Genomic DNA, 13,749 nt, shown 5'->3' with positions numbered 1-13,749 from the left:
CTACTATATGCCAGGCCCTGTGCTTTATCTTGGGGGATATAACAGTGAAGAAAATAGTCCCTGTTTTGGAGGGCTTACCATCTACTAGACAGAGCTGAATGTCAAAAATGAGTACAACAAAGGGTTTGATAATTGTGGTGGAATCATGAGGGCTCAGAGGAAGAAGGTGTTCTTGGCACTGAGTCCTAAATGGTGTCACTCATCCAAGATGCCTTCTCTAGGGTCAGTCCCTGGAAGAAGCAGCCCAGAGTCGAAAAAACAACTTAGGCTTGTGTATTGTGGAGGGCGGCCATGATCTGTATCCAGGTTGTTCACTGCAGGAGGACGCCCAGCCGAGGGAGAAATGGAGGCTGGAGTTCAGCCGTCTTTGCTTGCAGAGCTGTGTGCCCAGGCGAGGATCTGTGTCTGCCCAGAGGAAGAGGCATGATTTTCTAATTCAGACAAAGGCATCGTCTGGGCTGGTATTGGCTTTGCTACCCTTCATAGCTAAAAAGCTTTTTCACTCGGGTATCTCATTTGATGCTCTCAACAACCACAAGCAATGTGTCAAACGACGGACAAACTCTGGTCCAGAGAAGTTCAGCAACTTGCTCCGGGTCACAAGGCAAGTAAGTGGCAGAGCCAGGACCCATGTGCTTCTTTGGTCTCCCTTGTGGCATGTTGACCATCTGATCTCTGAATGTCTTTTGCAACCAGTGGAGGCTCCTTCCCTCTCCCCACTGGTATCAGGCATGAGGTCTCCCCACAGCAGAGGAAGGAGCAGTGAGCATCTCAGGGTCTCAGGCATTGAAGGGAGCAGAGCCCTAACACTGCCGGACCCCCTTGCCTCGCCGAACATCTCACTGCAGCTAATGAATTGCTAATACAATTTTCTAGATAGTTTTATTTCCATAGCCCCAGTTTTTAACGTGTTTCCGAAAGCTAGCATTTATTTGCTTAATCTCCCAGTGTAATAGAATCTGCCCTGACTCATCATATATGCAAACAATCAGCTAGGCAGGAACTGCGGCAAATTGTTTAATAACTACATCTCGTCTCTAGATTCTTGACTTGCATGCACCAATAGCGTTTCTTGTGTCTCCCCCCGCTCTTTCCTTTTTCCTTTAAAAATATTTTTCCATCTTCTCAGCTGCTGGTCTCCAAACAGAAGAATGGAGAGTGGATGTGGGGTCTCAGAGCCCCCGTCTCTTTATGTCTGAGCCTGGGGCAGTGTCTCGGTGGCCAGGGAGAGCCCCTGTGCCCTGTGAGATGTCCCAGGAAGGGGAGAGAGACCACTGTAGGGACACTGTAGCATGTCCTTTCCAGGTGGTCACTGCATAACTTTAAACTTGTCACCAAGGTACAGAGCTGGCGTCCAGGACTTCAAATGCATCACGCTTCCTGACTCGAACCCAGGCTGAGGGTTCTGTCTTGCCACTGCCCTGGATTCCACTTCTCCAGTCCTCCTCCTGTCCTCCCAGCCCCCACCCTAGACTGGTCCCCGCTCTCCTCCAGTGGTAGCACAGAAGCCATCATGTTCCTCCCTGCTTTCAGCCACTTGCCACTGCTGTTGGTGCCCTTGCAGCCCCCAGGGGTACTGCCCTCACATACTGGTTGGATCAGGCTAGCACCCGACCCCCTCTTTTCGTGGCACCGCATTGCCTGTGGAATGAAATCTAATCTGTCCTACCAGGTGATACGGCCCTCTGCCATCCAAACCCCCATAACCTTCCCTGCTCATTTTCATCCTCAGGGTCTGTCCTCTGCCCCTGCCTGCTCTGAAATTTGCTTGCGGGGTTTCTAGCCTGGCTCCCGTGCCCCCCTCTGGTCCTTGGCTTCTCAGTCTACTTCATTTCTTAAAACCTAACTCAGATTCTCCGAAGCCCTCTTGGCATCAGCCTGTCTTATCCTCTGGCTGGTCGTTGGCTTGTCTGTGTCCCCCACTAATCTGGGACCCTATTTCTCTGGTTGACCTCAGCATCCCTCTTGTCACCTAGCACAGTGCCTACGCTAGGTGATATTCACCGAGTCAGCTGAATGGACACGAAATGAGTTCAGCCATTCCTGAGAAGAAGAGACCACATAGTGGGGCAGCTTTGGGGCCCCGGGAAGACGGGGAGGGGTGAGGTTGCAGGGTTCTCAGTCTGCCCTGCAGTGGTACTGACCCTCAGAGCTCCTCTGGGCCTGGCTTTTTTAAAAAGATGTATATGCAATTTCCTTTTTCTTTCTTTCTCTCTCTCTCTTTTTCTTTCTTTCCTTCCTTCCCTCCTTCCCTCCTTTCCTTCCTTCTTTCCTCCTTTCTTTCTTTCTTTCTTCCTTCCCTTCCCTTGCCTTCCCTCCTTCTTTCTTTTCTTCCTTCCTTCCTTCCTTCGTTCGTTCGTTCGTTCCTTCCTTCCTTTCTTTCTTCCCGTCCTTCCTTCCACCCTTCCTTTCTTCTTTCTTTCCTTCCTTCCTTCCTTCTTTCTTTCTCTCCTCCCTTCTTCCTTCCCTCCCTCCCTCCCTCCCTTCCATCCTTCCCACAAGGCATGTGGGAATCTTAGTTCCCCAACCAGGGATTGAACCCGCACCCCCTGCATTGGAAGCATGGAGTCCTAACCACTGGACCACCAGGGAAGTCCCTGGGCCTGGCTTTCTAGGCTCGGGTGTCCTCCTGGGAATGTCATTCATGTTCCCTCTGACGCAGATTCCTTCCACACTGAGGATTTCGGAGGATGCATAAGGAGAAACCCGGGCTCTTAAAGGGCGTGGTTTGCCCAGAAAACCTGCTCCATCTTACTGATAAAAGGCAGATGCTTGATGTCTGGCTTCATCAGGACTCTCTGTGGGGTGAGGTTAGGGCCAGAGAGGGGGCTGGTGCTGGGGGCCCTCAGGATGTAGCAGCCACAGCATGCCATGTCACAGGACATGCTGCAGATGGACTCTATTCTGGGGCAGGCTGGCCAGGCCAGACTGGGCTTTGAGGACTCACTGTCAGCCGTCGTCTGCTTCTGCTGGGCAGACCGCTCCCATCAGTGTGCCCCCTCAATCAAGTGGAGCCAGCACCCGAGTACCTTGCAGAGGTCTTGCTGGCTCCCGGTGGAGTAGGAAGGCTTCAGAGAGCTTTACCTTGTGACTCGGCTTCCACTGCGCGCCTCCTGGCCCAGGTTCTCCAGCTGTTGCTAGGATGGGCCCTGCATGCACTGGGGCTCCTGAACCAGCTGGGTTGGAGCTGCCTCGCTGGTGTCATTATTGTGCCTCTTCCCAGAGAAGCCCATGCAGACAGGTGGCAGATCCGGAGGGAGACATGAGCCCAGCCCTGTGATTTCTGAAATCAGACATACTGAAGCATTTAACAATGCCAGCTCTGCTTCTTTCTAACTGTGTGACCTTAGGCAAGTTACTTAATCACTCTGTTTTCCCATTTGTACAGAGGGGCACGAGAATCCTGCCTTGCACGTTTTAAATGAGATGACAACATAGATAAAGCACCTAGCACACGGCCTGTAGTAGTTCCCCTTCCCTTCTGCTCTTTGAGTCCAGGAGCAAATTTGTGTCCTTGCTGATATTCCACACCCCCTGCTCAGCCTTCCCTGGACCTGGATGCAGGCGATGTCTGTCTGCAGGTGTGATGAGCATGGCTGAAGGTGCTGTGAGGGGTGGGGGGCTGGGGAGAATGAGAGGCCGTCTTTGCCTTCCTGCCAGTCCATTCATTGCAAACCCAGCCATGAATGGGACTGAGTTGTCCAGAACGGGCCTTCCATTTGCTATCTCTGTTGATGGACCCCGGAGGCCACAAGCTCTCTGTGCTGTCCTTCTTGTCACCCTCTTTCCGCCGGGAGCTCCCTGATGCCACATTGAGCAGCCCACGACTTGCCACAGCCAAAGCTCTGCTCCACCTTCCACTCTGGGCTGCCAGGCACTGGGCCTGACCCCCTTTCCTGCTTGTGTCCTTTACACAGGGGAGGCAGCGCTGGGCTGACCACAGGTGATAATGCCCAGATGCCGGCAAAGAGAGACGAGCGGATGGGGAGCTTCCCGGGGCAGGGGGCTGACACGCTTAGGGAAATGGAATCCAAAATGGTAGACAAGGAGCTACTGGTGAGTCCTTGGAAGGTTTAGATGCTCCCTCCTGTGGTACTGAACCCTGCAAGGCCATGGTCCCAGAGCAGCATCAGGAAGGGGGTTGATAACAGACAGAAAATGGCAGCCTGCCTTTGTAGGGTACCATGGGGTACCTACCCGTGCTTCTGATCAGCGCAGGGAGCGACCAGACAGAGTTAAATGAAAATCTCATGTCCCTCGTTAGCTTAAAATCCCTTGACAGCCGCCCGTTGGTCTTGGGATGAAGCCCAAAGATCTTAACATGTTAACGTGGTTTTCAAGACCCCGTAAGAGCTGGCCCTGCCTACTTCTTTGACCTCCGCTCTACTTTCTTTCTGCCTCCCCAGGTGACCTGTTCTGTCTTATCCTCCGACCCGTCACGTTTCTCTCCAGTTCAAAGATACTATTCCATCCTCTTGGAATGCTCTCCTCATGGCCCAGCGTGCTGGGTAACATCTATGATGAGGGCAGGCACTTGGTACGGTTTTCTGTGGCTACCTCCCCAGGGCCAAAGGGGAGAGTCCTCCTTATAGAAGATACTAAAATAATATTTGTTGAATGAATGGACCCTTAAGATGTACGCATTAATGAATGGAGACGTGGTTAAGAGAATCGGGTCTGTAGCTCGCATTAGGAGTGGATCAAATCCAGGTTGCCTGGGTTTGAATCCCAGCCCTGTTTGCTTGTGAGCTCTGTGCTACTTCGGACAAGTAACTCAGCCTCTCTGTGCCTCCTTCTCCTTATCTGAAGGGTGAGGATGCAGAGCCCGCCTTTTTGAGATGGGATTTTTAAGTTAGTTACACTTGAACGACGGCTGGCATGTATCATCTCCATTATTGTGATTCCTCACAGAGGCCGGCCTGATGCCCCACCTCCTGTGCCAGGCTCTGAAAGTCCCTTTGATAGATGCCTTCTTGGTACCCTGCCTTTGACACAGACCTCCATACGATTGCAGACTCATTTGCTGCTCTGATGTGTTTGATTAATGTCTTTCTCCCACTAGACTTTAGGTTCCATGAGGGCAGGAAGTAAGTGGATTCTGTCCACCGTTGGAGCCGCACAGCGGGGGCTCCAGCAGCATCGCGTGGCCTGCACCACCTCTGGGTTTGCCACCGAGGGTGGGGCCCGGGGTGCTGGCCTGACGCTGGCTCTGGCTCCAGCCTAGCTGGGTGAAGAAGGCCTGTGTCCAGCCCTGAGGCTTTCCCCCGCTGTGTCCCGCAGGCACGGACATGGCTGTCTTCTGTCTGCTGTGCGGGAAGCGTTTCCAGGCCCAGAGTGCGCTCCAGCAGCACATGGAGGTCCACGCGGGCGTGCGCAGCTACACCTGCAGCGAGTGCAACCGTACCTTCCCCAGCCACACAGCCCTCAAACGCCACCTGCGCTCACACACAGGTAGGCCAGGCCGGGGACGGGCAGGGCAGGGTCTCTGGGAACCACTGTCTGCATTTCCCTCCAAACACATCAGGCGGGGGTGCCCTCAGCCCTCCTCTGCTCAAGCATCGGGCATGCAGGGGCCTCCGAGGTGCAGGTCAACGTGGACGCTTCTTATCCTGTCCCACCCTGGGCACCTTTGGTTCTCAACATCTCTGTGCCCGACAGAGAGGGTGCCCATTAGAAATGCAGGCTCCTGGGTCCCATGCTCAGAAACTTCCATTCAGTGGGTACAGGTGGGATCCGAGACTCAACATTATTAGTAAATATCCCCCAGGGATTCTGATGCAGGTGGACCCAAGACGAATTTTGAGAAAAACCTGCCTTCTTGGTCTCTGTCTCTGCCTTTCCCCCTCCCACTGCCGGCCCACTCCACACACACACACACACACACACACACACACACACACACACACGCTGTGCACACACACTCCTGAGGTCGGCCTTGGGCTCTCAAGGGAACGTGGCAGAAGTGGTCCTGCTTATTCCCCAGTAACAGAAGCACACGTTCTAGCCTTAGCCCTGTTTAGGGGAGACAGTGAGGTCGTATAAACAGTGAGCCATGAAACATCCCTGCTTAGCCAGTTGGAGATGCTGGGGGAGGAGAGTAGTTGTGAGTCAAGGGGTCTGGGCTGGGATACTTGGTCCTGAGAGCCAAGAGGCATTTGCTTCCTTGCAGCGGCCCCTGACCCTCTAGCAAGGTCATGGGTGACTTGAAAGCCTTCCTTTCTCTGGCTGTACATGGATAAAGGATTGCCTGTTTCTGAGTCCGCATGTGTCTTTGCTTGTGTGTGTTCTGTCCTGCTTTTGGGGTGAGAGGTGGGTGATGGAGCCAGGGAGACAGAGAGGCAGACTCTCTTTCTGAGTAGTAACAGGGTATGTTCTCACGTCTGCTAGAGAGGGTATAAAAAACTCTGTGTGCCTCATGACAGCATTGGCAGGACCCTTTCCTCACTCTTGGGTCTTATGCTCTGGGATTAAGTGGCAGGCTCTGCTGAATACGGGAGGGGCTTTGTTTATCATGGACCGAGGTGGCCTGGCCTGCCAGCAGTAGGCATCCTCGCCAAGGAGCCTGCCTGGACTCGGGCTTCCGGTTGCTCTTCCGTTCAGGGGAGCGTATTGCCTTAGCATCACCAGATTTGCTTAGAACTTTTTAGATTTGCTGGCTTCGGACACGGGGAGGTCTCCGAGGGGAAGGCCTGACAAGAAGGGCAGAGGAGGAAGGGATGCTGACAAGGGCTTTCTCTGTAGTGACCGCATAAGCATCCCCTGCAGGTATTGGGTTGGCCAAAAAGTTCACTTGGGTTTTTGGCAAGATGTTACAGAAAAAACCCGAACGAACTTTTGGACCAACCTAATACATGCACCTTCCTGTCGACACCTCCCCCACTGGGCCCCCAAGTTCAGCCTTATCAAAGGTGGCCAGTTACCTTTCAGTCACTTCTGAGCATTCTGCTGGGCCCCATCAGTTGGATTCATGTGACTGGAATGATCCCAGTCCTGCTAAGTCCACCCAGGATACGCCCTGCCCTGCCCACCCTAGCTCCTGAGAGCTCAGATATCAAAATGCCCCCGGCCCCTGTGTCAGTCATGGCTCAGATCCATGGGGAGGGAGTATTTCCAGACATCGTTTAGGAGAAGTACTTGCTTTTAACCTAGGAAACATGGAGCATGTGTGCTGCCTACTCCAACACCCATGGATTTCACACCAGTGAGGCCCTATGCGCACAGCCCTGCACAGGCTGAGCACACCCCACACAATGCCTCATTAATATTCCCTTGTTCTTGGCCCATTTGCTGCTGCGGCCTGGTGTTTAGCATCAGCAGCTGTGTTGGATAGGTTAGTCCAGCCGCGCTCTCGGCATTGATGGATCCCTGATTCACACGGCGCATCGTATAATAAACTCTCCGCTGTGCTGAGTGGGGGAGCTGAGTAGCCGACAGGATGGGGCTGGGGTGGGAAGGATGACACTGGGTTTGGCCACAGTGCCAGGGAGGCCACCAGGTGAGGACAGACCGCTGGGGTCACAGGTGCACTGGGCAAGCCCGAGGGGGGCTCTCATTAGTCTCGTTTGTCCTGTACTTAATGTCAAGCTCATTAAAGAGGCTACAGAGTTAATCAACCTACCACAAATTGGATTTTGAGTTCTGCAGCCAGTTTTGTGTACATTATGGCAACACTGACACGGGGTGAGGATTTTAGGCCAGGTGCTTGCCATGTTTCAAAATCCGTGTGTGTGTGTGTGTGTGTGTGTGTGTGTGTGTGTGTGTGTGTGTTGGTGTCTTTCTTTTCTCCCCCCCTAACTTTTTATTCCTTTCCCTGGGCTGACTCGAGACATTTCATATTTAAACTCATGTAACATGTGATCCACTTCATAATTAAATTCATAAAAATCTGATCAAACCAACCTCTCTGCCTTAACCTTTTGTTTTTTAAACTCTTAGGGCCCCCCTCTGGAGGGGGAAGGCACAGACAGACAGCGGTGCCCACCTCCCAACCCACCGTGTGGCTGCCGATGTACGTTTTCATTACCGGCTCCTCTGAAGTCTCACGTGGCCCTTGCTTTATTTATTTATTTATATCTTAATGAGGATACCGAATTCTTGATTAAAGTTGTAATCGTTGCCGATTCAGTAAGGAGGGGAGTCGGATGTCAGACGGGGCCGTGTGTGCAGACGTCTACACGCAGAGAGAGTGGCACACAGGCCCAGGCGTGCACAGACCAACCCTCACTCTGTTAGACACACGGCTAATTAGGAGCAGGGTCTGCATGGGCCTCTCCTTCCCTGGGGTTGGATGGGGCTGGCGGCTGGGGACGGGCCAGTCTGCACAGCCCCAGCAGCGAGGGTGCGGGCAGGTGCCTGGAACTCAGGAATCTGCTCATCCCCAGATCTGCACGTGGAGGCTCTCCTCTGAGCCCAGGGCAGGGCCCCCTAGAGTGGCTTTGCTCTTTGAGCTTCTTCCGTCCTACCCCTCCGATGGAAGCGCTCCCACCCACCCGTCTACACCCTCGGAGCATCTTGCAAACCTTCCACCCGTGAGAGAGCCCGCCAGGGAGCAGACCGCAACGTCCTCTCCCCACAGAGCCTTAAAAACCCTTCAGAGCCATCAGAAGAGATGAGAATGTGTGAGGGTGCAGGGGCTTGCGTTCGAGAAGGGGGAGGTTTGGTTAGCAGCCTGAGGAGGGGAGAGAGAGAAGAGAGTAAAATATCATTTGAAAGAGGAAGTGAAGGCGCAGGCATGCAAGTCTATAACGAGAAGGACAATTTATGCCCAGGCACGAGCGCAGTTTGACATAGGGATAATGAAAAAACGTAGGTCATTGTGGATGACTTAAACCTTCAGCGGCTGAAGAAAATGTATGAAATGCAGAGGACATTACACGGTTGGCAGCCCCACACATCTGCAGAGGGACACGTGAAATACAGTGGGCCGTTCTTTACCATAAACTGTGGCTGGTGGAGCTGCAGCCCAGAGAAATTGTAATTACAGCGACAAGACGAATCAGCGATATTTAAATATTCACGAACAGAGTCTGGGGTGATCAATCTGTCTTTATTGTCTGTGCCTTCACTCCTGTAATAAATAAGTAGCTGAAGTCTTCACCTTTCATCCCCACAAAGCCCCCACTTCGGGTACAAAGGGAAAGATGGTTAATCCCCGCACCCCATCCTCAGAAAGGAGGCTGCTGGGCATGGATTCCAGGCCGGGGAAAGGCAGTTCTCCCCAAGTTTCATATACTGACATTTCCCGAGCGTCTGCTTAGGGTTTACTCTGTGTTGCGTGCTGAGGCTACAGGGATGAACAGGCTTCCCTTCTTGTCCTCACGGTGCTTGTAGTCTGTGGGCACGGTGGGTGTCACGGCAGATGCAACACAGCCTGTCAGTTAACAGTCCGGTAAGTATCCAGTGTCCAGATTCTGGAACCAGATCTGAATCCCAGCTCAGCTCTTTATTAGCTCTTTGACCTTAGGGACCGTGTTTAAGCACCTCTAAACATCTCATTTTTCTCTTCTGTAAAATGAGAAAGATACTGTCTTCCTTGTAGGGTTGCTGTGATGATTACGTGATACGACTGATCCATGTGAAGTTCTTAGCACAGTAGTGAGCATTCGACAAATGTGGGCCGTTTTAATTAGAAAGTGCCATAAAAATTGTACTACTACTAAAAGGACAAAATGCTAGACATTTCTTCTCTCTGGGGACAGAGGAGAAAGTGACTCAATTTGCCTGAGCAGGGGACAGTGGGGGTAGCGCTAAAGGGAAACTTCCAAACCGTGGTGACACGTGAGCTGGACTTGGATGGGTGACTAGGAGTTCGCCAAGGAGAGAAGAGGAAATCACGCAGAAGAAACGGTTGCATAAGCCTGTGGAGGAGGGAAAGAGCAGAAGGAATTTGGGGGACAGTGAGAACATTGGAGGGAGTTTTTTGAGGGTAGGGGAGTCAGGCTGGAATGGCTTTTGCCCCTGACCTAGAGGAAAGGAAGCTGGGGGAAGGGTCTCGAAGCCCCTGGGTCTGCTCTGCCCTCAGGGCACCTGCTTTCTGGTGGCTCTGTTCATCCCTGAACCAAACGGGCTCTCTTTTCCCGAGACTGGCCCTTGAGGCGTGGATGGCCACTGGGCCACGGTAAAGTATGGACACGTGTGCACAGGCGTGCTCCCTGTGATGCTAAGGGGCTGGCAGGGGGTGGAGGGTCCCTCAGTCATCTCTGGAGGTGGCGACTATAGGCAGCCTCATCCTCCCGGCACACTGAACCTGCCCTACTGTCCCCTAAAGAGGGGGCCGAGGGAGGTGGGGGCCTGATCCAGCCCCTTGTCCCCGCAGGTGACCACCCGTACGAGTGTGAGTTCTGTGGCAGCTGCTTCCGGGATGAGAGCACACTCAAGAGCCACAAGCGCATCCACACGGGCGAGAAACCCTACGAGTGCAACGGCTGCGGCAAGAAGTTCAGCCTCAAGCACCAGCTGGAGACACACTATCGAGTGCATACAGGTACTGAGGACACACAGCTGGCTCTGGGGCGGGGAGTGGGCAGGGGCAGGTGGGTCCGCAGAGAAGCCCGGGTGCCCATGGTCCCAGGCTGAACCGAAGAGTGGAACAGCTTCTGTTAAGTGTTAGTACGGTGACCTGAGTGCCACTTCCTCCCTGCAAGGGTGAGGCCGACCTTGCTAATCAATCACAGCGCTCTTTCCAGGAGCCCAGACTAGCCTTCCAGGCGGCCATACCAAGAGCTCACAGAGGATATCCATTCCTGAATCCTGAATTGGGGGTCAGTTGGCCTGACTAGCTGAAAGTGAAGGCTAAGGTGATTTCATGTGACTTGAGGGTTACAGGAAGAACTCGGCGACATTAAGTTAGGTTATGATGAGGGTTGGGAAAAATTGTATGTTAGACTGAGTTCGGTTCAGCAATTAGAGAAGCAGTTGGATTTACTAACCCCTCTACATGTATAATATTTTACCATTTCAAAGGGCCTTCATGTTCCTTTTCACATAAAAGAAATGTGAGCAACTGTTATCTTGGGGCCTGAGGACAGAACAGGTGGAAGTGGTCCCGATATCCAGAGTTGCCAGAGTTGGGGGCAGTGGATGCTGGAGCCGGCCCAAGCCTGCCTGGGAAAGCCATTGTGCACATCTCTTTCCAGCCCCGTATTCTGTGTCATCACCTTGGTTGCTTAAAATTGGCTACAGTGGGAGGGTTCACCACATGGCCATCAGCAAATGCTACAAAATCAGGGCTTTTGGAGAGCCAGTTGTTAAACATTTACAGTACACTGCCAGTTGGGGGGTAGATAGAAGGACTTCCTGTGAGGGTGAGACATAGTGGAAGGTAGTGGAATGTGGCAAAGTAGGAAGGCTCACCTTCCACTATGTCTGAGCAGAGGAATGGGGAGAGGGGATCAGATAGGTCCTGCGGGCCCAGGGGAGAGTGTGTTTTCCCGGGAGGGAAGGTAGGCAGAGGATACATGTTGTCATAGCTCTGCTTTGGGCCACAAGGAGAGGATGGGCTGCTCGTTGCTGACAACTAGAGTGACCCCCAGGGTTTCCCAGAGCCCCTTGTCGGAGATGTGACCTGGCAGGTGTATCATTAAGTGCGCTGGCGCTGACTATTGTAAATAGCTGGTCGATAGTTAGATCACTTTGGCTGTTCATTACTTCATTATTTTGCAGGGGCCTCTGCACAGAGGAGTATCGATAGCAAGAAGGCTGGCCAGTTAATTACTGTAACAGAGCAAGGTTCCCTCACATCCTCTGCTCAGCTCCAGCAGCGGACTGAAACAGTGGGTGGGCGGGTCGCAGCTTGGGTGTGGCCATGCACTCCCAGGTTCTCTGTCCCTCCCCCATTCTGGCCCCAGAGGGGAAGGCAGGGTCCAGGGCAGGCTCTAGAGCCTTAGAGGAGTAGCCATTCCCAGGTTTAGCACGTTTGCAGGATGGGGTTCCCTCAGTTTTACCCCACCTCTGTTCCCCACCCTCTGTAGCCCTGTAAGGACTCCATCCCCTTGCTCCCCTGGAAGGAACTGTGTGCTGAAGAGCCATCCCTAAGCATTTGAGAGGCCTCGCGGGCCCTTTTCTAGACCTCCCTTTCCTTTCTTAGGAAGGGGAGAGTCCGTGCCCCTGACAGAGTTAAGAATAAGTCCAGGGGCTGGAGCTGGCCCACATCCTGCCCACTAGCTACCTGTGGCTGTTCACGTTAGTTACAGTGAACAAGATTGAGAATGTAATCCGTTGGAAACTAACACACCATTGTAAATCAACTATACTTCAATTAAAAAAGAAAAAAAAAAAAGAATGTAGTTCCCAGCGGCACTCAGGAGCCAGATGTGACTCGGGGCTGCCACACTGGGTGGTGCATCCACAGCCTTGGAGAGTGCTGACCGAGAGGGAGGGGAGTCTCCAGCAAGCCCGAGGGGGCGCTGAGGGTGCAGAACATCCCTGGGGCAGATGTCACAGCCCCCTCCCTCTGTCCTGGCCTTCTCCTGCCCTCCCACCACAGGTGAGAAGCCCTTTGAGTGTAAGCTGTGCCACCAGCGTTCCCGGGACTACTCGGCCATGATCAAGCACCTGCGAACGCACAACGGCGCCTCGCCCTACCAGTGCACCATCTGCACGGAGTACTGCCCCAGCCTGTCCTCCATGCAGAAGCACATGAAGGGCCACAAGCCCGAGGAGATCCCGCCCGACTGGAGGATAGAGAAGACTTACCTCTACCTGTGCTATGTGTGAGGCGCCTGCGGCGGGGGCAGCGGGGGACAAGAGGAGTAAGAGACGGAGCGGGATGACGTCCAGGAGGACCGTGTGGAAAACACAACAAAAAACAAACAAACAAGGAACAACAAAGAAAAAAGAGAGAGAGAAGGAGAAGGAAACCTGGGAGTTGTCGGGCTCTGGGTTCTCTCTGGGGCTCCAGGTGACCTGGATGCCTGGCTGAGCCCCTCCCCTCGGGCCTCCATCCCGCGTTTCCCGGCTGGAGCTTGGCCTGCTCTTCTTGGACGGGGGTGGAGGGGCTTTTGTTCAGCTCGGATGGTGGGATGTTCTTCTCTTCCCTCCGCCCAGATCCTCCTTTTGTGTCCGGAAATGGAGACTAGGAAGGGGGGAGGGCTCCTCCAGTCAGAGCCAAACCACCTCTGCCTGCCGTGCTCTCACTGACCCCTCGGGAGGTGGGGGCTGAGGGATGGGGGTGCTGGGGGTGCAGGAAGGGGGCCTGCAGATGCTGGGGCTGGGCGGGCTCACTGGCTGACACAGACGACGGCAGCTCTAGCTTGCTGGGGGCAGACCGGGCCGGGAGGGGTTCTCCTGCCCTTCCCGTCGCTCAGTTCATCTGTTGCTTTCTTCCGCTCCGCCACACCTGGGTGCCCCGTCATGGTCTTCAGGAGCCTCAGGGCTCCCAGCCCCTCCCCCAGCTCCTGGCTGCCCGGCCCCGGTTGACTCCTGTCCTCCCAGCCCCCCCATGGATCCGGATCCCTCATCCTCCAGCTCCCTGTTGGGGAAGCTGTGTCTGACTCCAGAGCCCCCACTTGCACCCTCAGCTTTCTGAGAACGCAGATGAATTAGATGGAAGGGCCCATCCCAGTCCAGCCCTGTCCTAAGCCAGATTCCTGCTGAGCTGCTTTTGCTTCCAAAATGGAAAAAGGAAACAACTAAATACACACTACCCCACCAAACAAACACACACAAACACAAACCCCCTGTGGCCCTCCTTCAGCCCCTAGGAGGAGGGATCCATCAAAGGGCTCATTGCCCATGGAGGGACGTGGACGT

General features: G+C 53.8%; 1 protein-coding gene across 2 annotated transcripts in view; it reads left to right on the top strand.

The window, feature by feature from the left end:
- The window catches only part of ZBTB16 (zinc finger and BTB domain containing 16), a 189,191-nt gene extending 176,375 nt beyond the window's left edge, over positions 1-12,816 (top strand). Inside the window, exons 5-7 of one of the 2 annotated variants that reach the window (XM_065881662.1) lie at positions 5,281-5,451; positions 10,316-10,483; positions 12,485-12,816. In XM_065881662.1, the coding sequence (XP_065737734.1) occupies positions 5,281-5,451; positions 10,316-10,483; positions 12,485-12,714 (569 nt within the window). In that variant the 3' untranslated portion in view covers positions 12,715-12,816. The remainder of the gene's footprint in view (positions 1-5,280; positions 5,452-10,315; positions 10,484-12,484) is intronic. The other variant, XM_065881663.1, reaches the window with a different exon arrangement.
- Positions 12,817-13,749: the final 933 nt, after the last annotated feature.

Source organism: Phocoena phocoena, chromosome 8 (genome assembly GCF_963924675.1).
Source record: "Phocoena phocoena chromosome 8, mPhoPho1.1, whole genome shotgun sequence".
Taxonomy (NCBI): Eukaryota; Metazoa; Chordata; class Mammalia; order Artiodactyla; family Phocoenidae; genus Phocoena; species Phocoena phocoena.
The sequence above is the reverse complement of the archived record's forward strand: the minus strand, read 5'-3'. Positions and strand labels throughout refer to the sequence as shown.